This window comes from Myxine glutinosa, chromosome 2, assembly GCF_964187855.1.
Source record: "Myxine glutinosa chromosome 2, kmMyxGlut1.1, whole genome shotgun sequence".
Classification (NCBI taxonomy): domain Eukaryota; kingdom Metazoa; phylum Chordata; class Myxini; order Myxiniformes; family Myxinidae; genus Myxine; species Myxine glutinosa.
Window position 1 is genome coordinate 237,558,422 of NC_136262.1, and position 17,049 is coordinate 237,575,470.

The window sequence follows — 17,049 nt, forward strand, 5'->3', positions numbered from 1 at the left end:
GAACTGCAGTCTGCAACCCGGGACCCGACCGGAACTCATGTCTTTTTATATCCCCCATGACTTCCGCCCGATCCTCTTAAAGGGGCGTGGCTCCAACACCCGAGCGCACGCCACGCCCAAACCGTCAATAGACCCACTGGTCCCGTGCTAGTGAATTATGCCTCTGTGTTTATGGGGTATCCCCTACAAGTGCTTGTATTACAATGTATCAGGTGTTCAATTTTATTAAGGTGCACATAATGATTCTGCAGCTTGTTTTAAATACTGTAGCTCTATATGACAACAAACATGTTAAAAAACTATTCACATTCCTAATTCATCCATGAAACGTCATCCCGCAAAGAAATTCAAACATGCACAAAACAGCTCATTAATATTCATGACCCAGGAAGTACCTTACCTAACAATGTGTTGAGTGTCAGGGAGGAATTAGCTAACAGTTAGTGGACATTAAAGATCCCATGCTGACCTTCGCTGAAGAGTAGGCGAGCTGTCTCCCGGATGATGAACAAATTACAAATTCCTGCCCAAACTAGTCGAACATCATGCCTCGCCAGCCAGTTCGTGAAAACTCGGGCCAAGCTTCCGCCGACCGATTCCACAAGTAAGGTGGCAAAATCGTGGCCGTTAAAGAAGAAGAAGAAGAAGTGTAATAATGCAAATACCATAGCAGTCAATGGCAATTAGTAAGAGATTCACATCATAACGATTGAAATTTATTCCCTGTACAATATGCTCTCTCCTGTACCATATAAAAATATGCTATACATGCAGTTGCTGATCAACAAGGAAAAGTTACAATTGTTAAAAAAAAAAAAGCTACTTTAGATTATTTCAATTCACTAAAAGTATATAATGTTGCATTTATTTAAGGCATTTAATGATTAATGTTTTGTAGTCCTTCTTTCAACTATCCATTTGTGATTAAATTTGGATACCGGTAATCATTTCCAAGTGTTGCTATTGTGATGATTCTGATTTTATCAAAATTATGTGTAATCAAAGGTATCGAAAATAAAAGCAATTACCTCTATGTATATATATATATATATATATATAGCACTTGTCCTCAGACAATTCTCTGGTTTTCTTTCTTTTCTCCATGCTCATTGCGGTACACACAGTGACACAAAACAGCAGAATGACTCCTTTCTCTATTCAAAGTGTTTGAATGAGTGATTTTTATATTGCAGGCACTTTCAACTCACCACAGGTGAGTTCAATTCCAAAGTAACAAAGAATCACCTGCTTAAAATATAATTATTTCTAACAACTTCTGAAAGGTACCAATAATATTGTCCGGGCCATTTTAGGATTTCTGTATGGAATCAGCTAAGATTTCGAAAAAAAATTCAGCTTTTTTTGTTTTATTCCACGGCAAAGCAAAGAAATGTATACATTTGTGGATACCAAAATATTTTATATTTACAACAATTTTCTAGAATAAATGGTGAATTATTTGAAAAAAGTGCAAGGGTGTCAATATTTTTAGCCACCACCATATATATATATATATATGTTGCTGCTCATGAACCATAATACATTGGTATTCATACAGGACAAATAAAAAAATCCCACTCATGGAGCTTGCACCAAATAAGAGTGTGTGTTTTCACATGTGGATAATATTTTAGTCAGCTGGACTTTGTGGCTCCATTTCATACACGGTGTTTTCCTCTTTCACGTGTTCATTTCGTGTTACTGTATGAATGTATGTTACCTCCTCCTCTGGAACCTGCATAAGGAGCAAATAAAATAAACTTTAATCCTGAGGTGAATAAGAACAACACGATCAAAATCAGGATTGGCCCATTAGTGTTCCCATCTGAACCGTTGGCCTGATCGTTTTACCCATTTGAGGCCCTGGCTCATCATGTGGGGAACGCAGGTTAAAATTCCATACAACATGCTTGTACTTCCTCGACAAATGTCCTTTTAATTCATGTAAACGTACACTGATGTCTCATAATGTCTTTGTCCTGCATTGTATGCATATGTGCACGTACTCCTTCCTGAGCAATAGATCAATGTCAATAAATAAATGAATAAAATGAAATAAATGCAGGAAATAAAAGATAAAAGAAAACATGCAACATACCTCCCAATATGCTCTGTCTTCATAACAATCTTCATCAGTCGTGGCCCCCCAGATAGGGAATTTAAGAATAATACCTGTGGTTAAAAAAGAAAATTGTTCCAAAAATTCAAATTTCATTTAAAGGTTCAGAGCATGCCTCGAAAGGTAAAAGTTGCTTTATTCTTTTAAAAACGAAACTTATCTCAATCGGCCCTCTTTGCAAGAACCTTATCAAAAGGTCACAATCAAGAAGTCTAACTTGTGATGTGATGGAATTTTGTCCGAAAATATCCCTCCTTTTATGTACACGGATGTGTCAAAATGTCATTGTCTTGTATGGATAATACAGTATATTTATACAGAGAGGTGAATATTCATGGAAGAGCTGAAATATGGAAGGAGGAGAACTGGTGCACAATAAAAATATGCGCAATGTCAACTGGTGACCAATTCCACTCTTTCTTTCAACCAGCAGCTAAAAAATGAAAGTCAAAACAATTTTCCTTCATTAATAGCCAAGTTCCATGCATAAGCACAATGTTCTCAGTTCACTGTAAACAAAAACGTCTAAACTAGAACGGTACTCGGTAGAGCACATACCTCCACCAGGTGCCGAACAGTTTACGTTTTGTATCACACTGATGGGTCGGATCTGGATCCGGACCTGAACGAAACTCGAATCGGGTTGTTCTTGTCGCTCACCCAACTCGTCCACCAAGTTTTGTCATAAGTCGTCCACAACTTCTTGAAATATCATGCCATATATCATTTTTAGCTCCATTACTCAATGGTGAAAAATTACATTAAAAACTCTCTGATCCGTATCGGGATTCAAATCTTCACCAAAATAGAATCAATTCTTCCTTGTCACACACCTAACCTGTCCACCAAATTTCGACCGAATCCGTCCACATCGTTTTGAGATATCCTGTTCATAGATAAACAAACAAACAAAGAAGGGTGAAAACATAACCTCCACCCACCTTAGGTGGTGGAGGTAACTAGAGTGTTCATAGAACACCTTACCCCACGAAATGTTGAAGTACATAATTCAGTTGAATTACAACAATGATTTTAAAGGTCGTTACAAAAAATTAATTCCATAAATTTACCGCTGTTAACGCAGTGCCTATTACACCATCCTATTTAACATGTTACATTAGCTATTCATGCCTGTTGTTTGTGTGCCTTATGACATCCTTAAAACAGTAAATTTCCCGTCTGGAATGATTTTCAATTCTGTTTGACTACCCGACAGGCAGAGGTAAAAATTGCACCATTGTCCGTAGAAAACGGTTCAGTTTGGCATATTTCATATGAAATACGCAAAGCCTAGAATCAAACGAACCCCATTAGAATTACCCTTTACAACCACTTATAACCCATTAGAATTACCCTTTAGAACCCATTAGAATTGCCCTTTAGAACCCTCTACAACTGCCCTTTGGAAGTACCCTTTAGAATTAAACATGGTGGGTTAGAAAGGTGCTTCTTCATTTTTAACGGATGGAAGGAAGAACATAGTCAAATATTGAAGTGGCTTCACCACTTAAAGATGTATCTCACTCCTTCCTCTCTGTGCATGTGTGGTCCGGACGAATTCAGAGACAGAGCACGACTAAACTGCAGGGTCTTTTCCATTCATGTTCTGATTTGTGTTCAAAATATAACATTCAATTGAAATTAAGTTGTTCCTTGATCATAAACTGACGTTTGTGGATGGATAGACAGACAGGTAAAAGTGAGCAAATTGCTTAACCCCAATTTTCACTTTGTGTGCCCGGCCGGGTTAATAACGTTTTAGTGAAGTTGGTTTACGAGAGAGCAAAATCGCTTTCCATAACGGTAACATTCAGGATGGATTCCCTACATATGTATGATACAAAACAGGTAGGGGCAGGAGCAGAGGGGGGAGTTGTGTACGTACATTTGTCCATCGATTCACATCCATACAAACACGTGAGTTGTCGTTCAGTATTTTCCCCAAAATCTCTTTACAGTATTTTTTTGAATGTATATTTCAATTACTTAACAATTCTCGGATTTAAGAAGCCAAAATATTTCTTTTAAGTCGGATGATGCACCTAATCTATCAATTTACTGATCTTCTACATAACTGACCGCAATCTTTAACTTGTTCATGCCTCTACAACTTTCTTAGATTTCCCCCATCTCCCATTCACCAAGGCACACCAAACCCCACTCTGATTGATTGCTGTTAATTTTGCGAGAGTCATTCCTGGCAGAGGGGTGAGAGAGTGTTCAAAAACCAAGCCCGTGCTGCAACCACACATCTTACTGTGCCTTCCGAAAGAATTCACACCCCTGGACTTTTTCACATTTTGTTATGCTTCAGCCTAAATTTGAAATGGATTAAATTAAAAAACTTGTCACTGATCTGCACATAATACTCCATAATGTCAAAGTGGAATTAATTTAATTTTTTTTTTTACAAAATAATTAAAAATGAAACACAGAAATATCTAATTTACATAAGTATTCAACCCCCTTGAGTCAATACTTCGTAGAAGTGCCTTTGTCAGCGATTACTGCTTTGAATCTTCTTGGGTATATCTGTATCAGCTTTGCACATCTGGATTTTGGGAGTTTCTCCCATTCTTCCTTGCAGATTTGCTCAAGCTCTGTCATGTTGGATGGGGAGCATCGGTGAACAGCGATCGTCAGGTCTTTTCACAGATTCTCAATGGGATTCAGGTCTGGGATTTGGCTGAGCCACTCAAGGACTTTCACGTTGTGGTTCTGAAGCCATTCCAGTGTTGCTTTGGCTGTATGCTTGGAGTCGTTGCCCTGTTGGAACGTAAATCTTTGCCGCAGTCTAAAGTCTTTTGCACTCTGAACTAGGTTCTCGTAAATAATTTGCCTGTATTTGGCTCCATTCATTGTTCCCTCTATCCTTACAAGTCTCCCAGTCTCTGCCACTCAAAAGCATCCCCATAGCATGATGCTGCCACCACCATGTTTCACGGTAGAAACGATGTTAGATGGGTGAAGCTGTGCTCGGTTTCTGCCAGACCTGGCACTTTGCATTTAGGCCAAAGAGTTAAATTTTCATCTCATTAGACCACAGAATATTTTGCCTCATGCTCTGAGTCTTCCACGTGCCTTTTTGCAAACTCCAAGTGTACTTTCATGTGCCTTTTTCTCAGGAGTGGCTTCCGTCTGGCCACTCTACCATATAGCCTGGATTTGTGAAGTGCTGCAAAGACTGTTGTGCATCTTGCAGGTTCTCCCATCTCAGCCGAGGAACTCTTTAGTTCAGTGAGTTCTTAGTCACCTCCCTGACCATGGTCCTTCTTGCCCAGATGCTCAGTTTGGTCAGCTGGCGAGCTCTAGGAAGAGTCTGGGTAGTTCCATATTCTTTCCATTTCCTAATGATAGAGCTCACTGTGCCCTCGGGAACTCTCAACACTGTAGAAATTGTTTTATACCCTTCCTCAGATCTTTTCCTCTTCAAAATTCACAAGCAGTTGAATACTCATTGACTCAAGACATTTCAGCTTTTCATTTGTAGTTATTTTTATTGTAAAAATTTTTCTAAAACCAATAATTCCATTTTGATATTATGCAGTATTATATGTAGATCAGTGACAAAAAATATCAATTTAATCCATTTCAAAATTCAGGCCGTAGCACAGCAAAATGTGAAAAAGCCAAGGGGTGTGAATACTTTCTGAAGGCACTGTAGATATGGTGGTTTATACGATAAATACAACGAGATGTCTCGCACCTTTACTCGAGCCATTATTTTTATCATGAGGGTCATGCATGCCATGTTGGAAAAATCAAAAAGTTGATGAACATTTGACTATAACTTGTATGTTAATGCTGTTTTACTTATGAATTATAGGTTTAGATTTATCCTCAATGAAAAATTGTTATGCATTATAAAGGCATTGCATGTATTGCATGCAACCGCACATCATGCATAGTGGTTTAATGGACCAACAGCACCTGCTCGGTTATGAATTTCACAACCACTTTGACACCGTCTACAATTCCAATAGAAGAGACATAATTACTCTTTCATGTGAAATGTTTTTCGAGTTTGTTTTATCCTCAAAATAGACCGTAGTGAACACACGGTCATGTTGAAAGATTGGTCTTTAAAAGCTACCCTTTTGAAGGGGGACAGACATCTGTACAAACACACAAACCGATAGTGTGTTTTACGTGGTGGATGACGTGATATCACACGAAGTATAAGAAATCTTGCATCCACATTCTTTCTTGATATTGTCTCTGCAATCAATCAGGTATTGGATGAGTTAATCTGCATATTCATTTGCTATATCTATACTTTATATACGCCCAAGCGATGGGACTATGGTACAGAAAACAAACAACTTTCGGTACGAAGCTCCATTTTGCGTAAATAGCAACGCCACCCGATCTTCGGTAGTCTCGGGATTTTGTGAAAGCTGTATATCCCTCAAATGCATGAGGTTTCTGGTAACAAGGAATATCAAGGAACTTTGGCACAGGAGGAGGCCCTTTGGCCCATCATGCCTGCACTATACCAACACCAGATACTATCATCCATCCTTACTCAAGCTTACTCATCCATCCTTACTCATCCTTACTAATCATCCTTACTCAAGCTACCTCCAAAGTCCTGCCAATATCTCTTTACAACTCTATCTCCAATGCATCTCGGTATCTAATTCCAATTTAAACCTATTTACTCGTTTTGCCACCACTACCTTAATACCAGGGAGACCATTCCTTGCATTAACTACTCTCTGTTTGAAAGATCCAATAACGGTTGATCAACCTTGAAGGATGTCTCTGTCGCGACACACATCACTATCGAGATCTCTGGCGAGTGATTCAAGTGCATTCAATTTGATGTTAAGTGAACGCTGATTGCACAGATACGTCAAAAGAAGTGTAACTTATTGGCTCTTCATTTTCACTTGAACAACATTAGAGAGAAAACGATCTCTAATGTTCAGGATAGGTCTAGTGAGCGCTCTTTCATGAAATAGCACTTCAATTGGTCGTCTGATATGTAATCCGTCCTTGCGACTATTTTACACAACAGAAAAAGTGAGTATGTGTGCGCTGCACTTACATGTAAAGGTTCCTTCTCATAAAAAAATACTTACATTAAGAGTAATTTACTTGCACCTGCATGAGAGCGGAGCCTCTGCGATTTCTAACAAATTGAAGCAAATTTACGACTGAGTGTGGATAATTTATTTGAGTTTACAGGTTAATGTAGAAGTACTGTATTTTAATGAAAAACACTTTTCTCTATTTTTTTATGAGGATGTTGTCATGAAATTTCCAACTGACCGACAATAGTGCCACCAACCAAGCCCATGCCGAGGGAGACAACGGCTCCTGCCATCTGAAAACCACCCAAAGACCGACCCGGATGTTTATCCAGAGATGGAAAGGTGTGGTGGAGTCTGCGGGCGAGGTATTGGAATGAAAAATAGACAACAATGTGGATTTCACTTTATGAAAGGTGAATAACTAATTTATCTTTACATCAGATTCTTAAAATAAGTATTAACAATCATATTGTAGTTTCAAAAACATTCTCCACTATCATTTCTAAACCGCATCATACAAAATTTGAGAATTGGCGTCTGTTTGCGTGTTTCTTATCTTGTTGGCCTCGCCCCGAAAGGAATGCGAGACTATTATAACACCCGAGTGTGTGTGTGTGTCTACGTCTCTATATTTCCACCTTAATTTATTTTCTCCAACAGCTTGTCCAAACTACGTGAAACTCTAAACATATGAGGGACTCCCCATGGAGAATATTTTATCACCAATGCCAACATCATAAATCACATGGTATGACAGCCATATTGGTTCAAAGGCGAAAATCTTGACATTTGGACTTATTCCGAAACCGCTCAATGAAAAAAAATTGAACGTGGCATATGTCATCAACTTCCCATGTGGTATATAATGTCATAACGATGACATCATCGGTGAAGTGGTATTCCAGCCATAATTCGTTGAATCAAAATCCTTATCCGACAAATTTGAAATTTCATATATCTGATTACGACCTCATGTGAGTGTAGAATTAAATTATGACGTCATCAGTCACGTTGTCTGTGGCCATATTGGATTGAAAATAAAAACGTAAAAATTCTCCTTCTCCAGAACCACCTAACAGATCAATGCGAAACTTCAGACATATGATAGACATGATATGATCAAAACTTCAGACATGGTTAATATAGTTTGAAAGTTTCCATATTCACCTTCATTGATGCAATTTAACCTTAATGTGCACAAAAGTGGATGGTAAATATCCTCATGATCAATAAACAATAAAGGTGGTAAATATCCTCATAATCAATTATAATCAATAAAGGTGGTAAATAGCCTCATAATCAATAATCAACAAAGCTACTGACAATGGCAATGTACGTGACATAATAGGGTGATATAATAGGCTCAGAAAGAAAACGGGGCTTGAAGTTGTAATTGTGATTGAATATCCTATTTTAGGAGGAAACAAGAGCAATGCAGCTGTATCGCCAATATGCCTCCGCATAGTCCCACAACGGGTAGATGCCATCGTTCAATGTCCTAAAAATAAACAAGTTTGATTTAAATCCCTTCATCTGTTTTCAAGTATCACATATTCACCAGCCATGACAGGTTTCACATCGATCGGTGAAGCGGTTTCACAGAAGGGATTTTTTAAATATCGGCTTTCAAGCTAATATGGCTGCCACACCACTTGACATATGACCTTAAAAAACGTACACTCTGCATATGTATGGGTAAGGGATCATGTATGTGAAGTTTCGTGTTGATTAGATAAGGTTCGTTTTTCTATCCAAGATGGCTGCCAAACCACGTGAACATCATTATTTTCAAACTATATGCAACAATGGTGTTAGATGATATTTGTAAAATTTCGCCTTGATAGGGTAAGCGGTTTCAGAGATATAATTATTTAATATGTTCTTTCAATCCAATATGGCTGCCACACCATGTGACCAATGATGTTTTCGTGATCATTATTTCATCACGATGCCTAGTAAATCGCACACATAAAGTTTCGGGTCAATCGATTTGGTGGTTTAGGAGAAGATTTTTTTTTCAAGGGTTTAGGTTAAATCCAATATGACTGCCAAACCATGTGACCTATGATGGCATAAATGTCATATTTCAATACAAATGGGTCATTGATCATGTGCATGCAATTTCTGATTTTTAGGATAAGGAATTTGATTAAAACATTTTTGACTATTATACCACTTCACCTGTGATGTCATCATTATCATGCTTTTGTTCCCCATTGGGAGTACTTGACAATGTGCCAAGTTTCAAATTTTCCCCATTCAGCCAGTGGTTTCTGAGAATAATTTTTTGTAATTATTTGCGTTTAATCCAAGGTGGCTGCCATACCACGTGATCAATGACATCACAATTTTCATAAAAACATTCTGCATGGGTGTCACTCCTACCCTGAAAGTTTCGTCTCAATCGGACATGCGGTTGCTGAGAAAAACGAGGTTTAGCTGGGACGGACGGACTGACAACCCGAACACATAATGCTTCCGGCCACCTTTGGGGTGGAGGCACAAAGAATCTCAGGTATATTTACAGTGGCAAAGACAAGGTGGGAGCGCAACTCCTACTGCAATGAAAGTCTAAGGAAATGTAGGTATGGTTCAGGAAAGCAGGTGTGTGTACAATTCTGTAGCAGTCTATATTTGTGTGATACATATTGTGAATTTTGTGGTGCAGTGAATATGTCGATGCAGACCTCTTCTTTCAGAACCTCTTGCAGCAGCTCAACCACTGACACATATCCTACAGCCACTGTTCACATGATCGAGCTGCAAACCACCCCACTGATTCCCTAAATGCCTCAGAGCATGCAACCGCACGGCCCACATGACACGATGCAATCCGAGATAAATACCTGTATTATGCTACATACCTGTATTATGGCATTTTAGAAAGATGAGATAGAGATATCTTGCTGAAACTTTTTTTGAAAGATAACTAAATCGGGGTTAAAATCGGGTGAAATGGGATAACAGAGTTTTATCTCCATTACATGCACATCAATACTTGATGTCATTTTAGAAACAACATTCCTGTCCTTTCAGGAGCTTGGTTTGCCATGTTGTAAAGTGTGACTACAAACCATAAGATCTGGTGGACTTAAGGATGTATTTTCATAGGTTGAAGGTCAGTTTTTTTTTTGTATACAAGATCGAGGCTCGTGTAAGAGCTAACATTAATCACAAAATGACAAACTGACACATAAAACATGTGATAAAGGGAGCGGGAGACAAGATGGGGAGAGAGAGGGAAGCACACAAGTACAACGTTTGAGAACAGAGACATCGGGAGATCTGTGGGAGGGAGAGGGCTTGGGGGGGGGGGGGGGGTGAAGGCGTGGGAAGGGGGACAGGGGAAAGGTATGAAACACATGGACACTGATAGAACTTCCAGGAAAGAAGTCGGAATTTCAAAAAAGTGGATCTGGGGTGAATTAACGGGGGTAGAAAAGATCACGGTTTTGGATGGGAGAAGACAAGAGATGGTGGTGAACAGGTGTTTTAATTCCTGCATAAATATTGCATATTTATAAAGAAAACATAACACGTGGGAACACAGGTTGCAATTTAACTGGAGATATTATAAAAGTTGTATTCTATGACTTCCACAATAAAAATCAAACATGAAACCAATAAAAGCCTGAATTTTGCAACCTTAAAAAGTACTATACTTTGAAGCTGTGCACAATTTGTGTTGCAATGTCTCCAAGAGCCTCAGATCATGTTAAAACTATTTATGCTTATTAAACTCAATTTACATTAATTGCTCACCTTGAACCATAAGTCGCTTCTGAAGCAGCAGCAGCTGTAATTGCGCCAATGATACCTCCGCAGAAGCCAGGAAGGGCATGCAGGTTATGAATGCCACAGGTGTCTTGAACATGGAGGTATTTTTCCAGGGCAGGCTGTGGCAGGTAGTTAGTAATTACGCAAGAATAATAATTTGGAAAAAGGCTGAAACAGACTTTGTTCTTGAACACAAGTTGGGCAAAATAGGTATTTAAATTTCCTGATTTCGTGAAGGTGTACTAACATAGGCATTTCAAGGTACATTTACTGACACAATGGGGAAGTTCACAAATAACAAGATTCATTTGCATATTCCATTAAATCAAAAAATTGACTATTAAATGTTAACCAAAGCCTTCAATATTTCAGCCTCAATGAAACGTAGGCCCTCCTTATACACAGTGCATTCAGAAAGTATTCAGACCCCTCCACTTTTTTCACATTCTGTTATGTTGCAGCCTCATGCTGAAATCGATGAAATCCATTTTTTCCCTCATCAATCTACACTCAATACCCCATAATGACAAAGAGAAAACAGGCTTTTAGAAAGTTTTGCAAATTTATTAAAAATAAAAAACTGAAATATCACATTGACATAAGTATTCATACCCTTTGCTATGACAATTGAAATTTAGCTCAGGTACCTCCCATTTCTCTTGATCATCTTTGAGATGTTTCTACACCTTGATTGGAGTCCACCTGTGGTAAATTCAATTGATTGGACATGATTTGGAAAGGCACACACCTGTCTATATAAGGTCTCACAGCTGACAATGCATATCAGAGCAAAAACCAAGCCATGAGGTCGAAGGAACTGCCTGCAGAGCTCAGAGACAGGATTGTGTCGAGGCACAGATCTGGGGAAGCCTACAAAAAAAATTCTGCTGCATTGAAGGTTCCCAAGAGCACAGTGGCCTCCATAATTCTTAAATGGAAGAAGTGTGGAACAACCAGGACTCTTCCTAGAGCTGGCCGCCCGGCCAAACTGAGCAATCGGGGGAGAAGGGCCTTGGTAATAGAGGTGACCAAGAACCTGATGGTCACTCTGGCTGAGCTCCAGAGATCCTGTGTGGAGATGGGAGAAACTTCCAGAAGGACAACCATCACTGCAATACTCCAACGATCTGGGCTTTATGGCAGAGTGGCCAGATGGAAGCCTCTCCTCAGTGAAAGACACATGAAGTCCCGCTCGGAGTTTGCAAAAAAGCACCTAAAGGACTCTCAGACTGTGAGAAACAAGATTCTGTGGTCTGATGAAACCAAGATTGAACTGTTTGGCCTCAATTCTAAGCGTCATGTCTGGAGGAAACCAAGCACCGCTCATCACCTGCCCAATACCATCCCAATGTGAAGCTTGGTGGTGGCAGCATCATGCTTTGGGGGTGTTTTTCAGCAGCAGGGACTAAGGGACTGGTCAGGGTTGAGGGAACAATGAACGGAGCAAAGTACAGTGATATCCTTAATGAAAACCTGAAACAGAGTGCTCAGGTCCTCAGACTGGGCCGAAGTTTCACTTTCCAACAGGACAATGACCCTGAGCACACAGCCAAGACAATGCAGGAGTGGCTTAGGGACAACTCTGTGAAGGTCCTTGAGTGGCCCAGCCAGAGCCCTGACTTGAACCCAATCGAACATCTCTGGAGAGACCTGAAAATGGCTGTCCACCGACGGTCCCCATTCAACCTGACAGAGCTTGAGAGGATCTGCAGAGAAGAATGGCAGAAAATCCCCAAATGCAGGTGTGCAAAGCTTGTCGTGTCATACGCAAGAAGACACGAGGCTGTAATCGCTGCCAAAGGTGCTTCAACTAAGTACTGAGTTTAGGGTCTGAATACTTATGTCAATGTGAAATTTTCAGTTTTTTCTTTTTAAAAAATTTGCAAAACTTTCGAAATTCTGTTTTGTCTTTGTCATTATGGGGTATTGAGTGTAGATTGATGAGGGAAAAAATGAATTTAAACGATTTCGGCACAAGGCTGCAACATAATAAAATGTGAAAAAAGTGAAGGGGTCTGAATACATTCTGAATGCACTGTATATGAACGCAATGCAACATTGGACACACGGGGTCGTTAGACACACGCAAGATCAGATGGTTTTCAAAAGTTATGTCCTGGCAACAACCATCCGAACATCTGAATTGTCTTGGGTTTCCAGTCTGCCGAGTCAAGTTTTACAATTGGTGTAACTTTTGGAACGTTTTTCCTGGGAATGCCATGGAGCGGCGGCAAATAATAATTGCAGACTGTAAGAGAGAGCAACAGGATAGGAGAAAGGGCAGATTTAACCTTATATAAAATATACCAGCAACTTGCCGATGGTGGGTGGTGGTAATTGGGAATCCCCCCCTCCTGTCTTTAGATTCTAATGATGGAGCAGAATACCTTGTTTTTATCCACCTCAGGAGGAGGAAGTTGGAAGCAAGAGCAGTTGTTCAAAGTGAGGAGCAATACTTCATGGAGCTCTGTACGAAAGCCTTATACACGACATTGAGCTCGGAGTGGTTAGGGTGTGCCTACGCTCTACAGATACGTAACATGGAGGTGGCAACTAACGTTTGATCACTGTTTGGTGATATGATCCTCCCATGAAAAGTTATGGCAGATATAGCGAAGCCAAGGACTTGCAGGGACTGCATCTCTCCTAGTGGATGTCAAGAGAAGCGGATTAGATAGCTCGATTTCTGATGGAGTGGGGAATGTGACTTGCCACGATTGAACATAATGTTCCAAGTACATGGGCAGCGATCAGTTGGGTTACTCCATCGAACTGTCTCTACTTACCTTTTCTGCTTGCTTCCTAATTCTTACTTTAGTTATCACTCATTTTAATCTTCATGCTAGAGCAAAGGCAAGCTCAAATTTTATGTGATAATATGTGACTGCATGTTTCAGGACCAAGTTGGACAGGTTTGACAGATTTGCATTCTGTATATCTCTCCAAGAGGAGGGTTCATCAATAAGTTCATGACCTGCTATGCACCTGTGCTACCATATTTTTTATGATTTTGATTTACTCTACCATACTCTTAGCAGAGCATTGGGCCTGCCAAAGCACCAAAGCAGTGTCTTGGCGAGGGTTGTTGTTGTCGTATAGCCCCGGACAGTTCTCACGGCCAGGCCTGTGGCATGGAGACAGCTGATTGATCTTCTAGGAGCGGCCCAGAGATCCATCACATCTAATATGGTGTACCCCCGCCTTCATGAAGCCAAGGCGATGAGAGAAGAGGAGGGAGTGGGCCAGTCCATCGTGACCGATCGGAGCTCTGACCGTGGTCACACTGCCCTTACAAATCCATGCAGTAGGGAAGATTACGTAAGATTTGGCCCCCTACTTGCATTGGGAGTACAACCACCGTAAAGAGGCATCCCTGATAGTTGCTCTAGGCAAGGGTTATACTGGGTGGTTTGCCATTGCCTTCCCAGCATTTGTCCATACCCTATCCTTTTAAATGCTGAACATCAAGCAAGGAAGCAGTACGTACCGTTTTTTAAAGTCTTTGGTCGGACTCGAATGGGGTTTGAACCACCGACCTCCCAGAATCAGTGTACTGCTCCAAACAATATAACACCGGATCTGGTCGCTTACCATATATTCAATAGTAACACCACAATGTCACGTATTTGATGTTAGCAAACAATGCAAATGATAGTCAATGGGCCCGTGACTGCCAGAAACATTATCAGTCATTAAATGACAAATGTAGGGAACATAGATGCAACTACCCAAAAAGATAGAGATTAATGAACATAGAAGCCATTTCTACAGACAAGAGTAACAGAGTAATGTGTGCATGTTGTTGGTTGTTATCTCCATATACGGGTTTCAGAAGGTGAAACGGGGCCCTCCCAGGTCTCAAAGTATCCACCTCCGTGTGTGCGTGCATATATGTGTGTATGTTGTGTGTGTGTGTGTGTGTGTGTGTGTGTGTGTGTGTGTGTGTGTGTGTGTGTGTGTGTGTGTGTGTGTGTGTGTGTGTGTCCATAATTGACTGCATGGACATAGTTGAGATCATGGCTCTACTTATGTTGGAGTATGTAGACCCACCATCTAGAGTTTCTTGGCTGAAGGGGTCCTGTACCTCTGGTGGGAAAACTGGTGTTATACAGGGCCAGAGGTGCAGGACGGAAGAATGGTGATGAGGATATTGCCCTTTTGGGGAGTGACATTGCTCCTTCTTGGGGAGTGACAAAGCAGGGAGAGCTGAGATGTCTTCTTCTTCTTCTTCTTCTTCTTTAGCAGACACAATTATTCCCATGTTCTTGTGGGATGAGCCAGGGGAAGCTCGGTCCAAGTCAAGCAACGAAGAACCGAATTAAGGAAATAGTAAGTATGGAAAATCGTGTGAATTCTGCATGAAGAAAGTATGTCAAACAAAACATTTTCAGTGATGTTTGAGGAAGAGCAGAAGTGTTTCGATGCCATTGTGTGTGTATCGGGTAAGAAGGGTAGGCAACATAAAACATGTCATCACCGTGATGAAGGTGTATCCAAGTGTGCTGAGCGTTCCCAGAATTAACCCCACGATAAGGGACCCGTACGGAGTGAGCATCATTTCTGCTGCCGTTCCAACCGCAACTGCTCCGGCCAACGTCGAATTCTGCAAATGGACCTACAGAGGCAACACACAAACTGTTAAATCTTCACTCACATTAATACTCAAAACACTGTAAATGCCCAACAAGAGAACTCACTATTTGACGCTACATACTACTTTACACCCCTTATGCTAACTCCCTTATCCTTCCTTTCAAGATTAAGAAAACGTACTCTTAGCTGCTTTTTGTGGTACACACCATGTTGATTCGGCCGCTCTTGTCAACCAAGCTGGATAGGATACACGTAGTTACAGTACACGAGGCCAGCGTGTAGTATGTATTGATTACTGCTCGAGTCTGATTTACACCTTTTTCTGAAATTGCAGAATTAAAGCTCGGCCAGTAAATCCATAGGAACAGAGTACCTGTATAAATGAAAGAGGGAAAACTGGAAAATGACACAAGACATTGGAAACTAATGTACTGTACTTCCTGGTGTATTTAGTCAACCCTCGTTAAAACAAAATATTTGAGAATAATTTTGATCAATCAACAAGGGGAAAAGCATAAACAAATTGGACGTATTTGATTTATTTATTTGGAGTTATCAAAAATTGGCTCAGACCATCTTAATTCATCTTAACAAGAATTTACACTAATTTCTAACTTCAAATTATGAATCAATTGTTGCCCTCACTTTTCGCAATGGACCTGCAATTTATGATCAAATGTAATTTCTGATGAAACTTTGATCATGATGAAATATGCCTCTTCCATTGCATCGTTAAATATCACTTGTTCTTACCAATCATAGCAAATAAATCAGAGTGATAGACTGAAGATGCCTTTCGGTGGGGCTCCTTGAGGCCTGGACGGTATAGGACTCGAGAAACCGCGAGACCAAAAAATCCACCAAAGCAGTGGATGGTCATAGATCCACCTGCATCGATTACCTATTTGACAAGAGAGGTGGATCAAACCCAAGCAGTCAAAACCTCTATATACACAATATGGAAAGAATTTTTTTAAATTGGCAATAACTTGCAATTGATTTTTAAAAAATTGAATGAAACAAATTTTGGAGAACATCTCATAAACAAGACCAACATACACTAATAGGAAGTTTATCTTCGAAGTTCTTATCATACAAGATGCCAGAAGGGAAAAGGTAAATCATTTGATACTGTAAGTCACTCTATTTGACCAATCCAGGATGTGAATTATCATTATCTCGGTGGTGACATGTTTATCTCCAAGACCAAAATATATTTCTTTGACATGAAACAAAGATGGATCTCACAATAAACTGCGGAGATGTGGAGGAGATGGGGTGGTCGGAACAGAGGGATACAGGCTCGGTCCGCGCTCTACCCCTTTATTGTGAGCTTCAAGCAACACAAAACACATGTCTTCGGTATGACCTATCCAGGGTCAAAATTGAACCGCAGACCTCCCATACTCAGATTGGATGCTCTAACCAATGTCCCACCGAGTATTTAATTTCATGTGAGAATCAATGTCTCCACACTTTCCAACACTGAAATGTGATTCTCCTGCACTTTCAAATACAGTGTTA

The 17,049-nt window shown here is 40.2% G+C and overlaps 1 protein-coding gene across 1 annotated transcript in view; it reads right to left on the reverse strand.

Annotated features, from left to right (window-relative positions):
- Nucleotides 1-703: 703 nt before the first annotated feature.
- The window catches only part of LOC137420732 (ammonium transporter Rh type C), a 74,838-nt gene continuing 58,492 nt past the window's right edge, over nucleotides 704-17,049 (reverse strand). The window contains exons 4-10 of the mRNA XM_068106063.2: nucleotides 16,279-16,426; nucleotides 15,732-15,898; nucleotides 15,410-15,547; nucleotides 10,918-11,051; nucleotides 7,394-7,509; nucleotides 2,099-2,172; nucleotides 704-1,735 (exon numbers count right to left, since the gene is read on the reverse strand). Of these exons, the coding sequence (XP_067962164.2) occupies nucleotides 1,631-1,735; nucleotides 2,099-2,172; nucleotides 7,394-7,509; nucleotides 10,918-11,051; nucleotides 15,410-15,547; nucleotides 15,732-15,898; nucleotides 16,279-16,426 (882 nt within the window). The 3' untranslated portion in view covers nucleotides 704-1,630. The remainder of the gene's footprint in view (nucleotides 1,736-2,098; nucleotides 2,173-7,393; nucleotides 7,510-10,917; nucleotides 11,052-15,409; nucleotides 15,548-15,731; nucleotides 15,899-16,278; nucleotides 16,427-17,049) is intronic.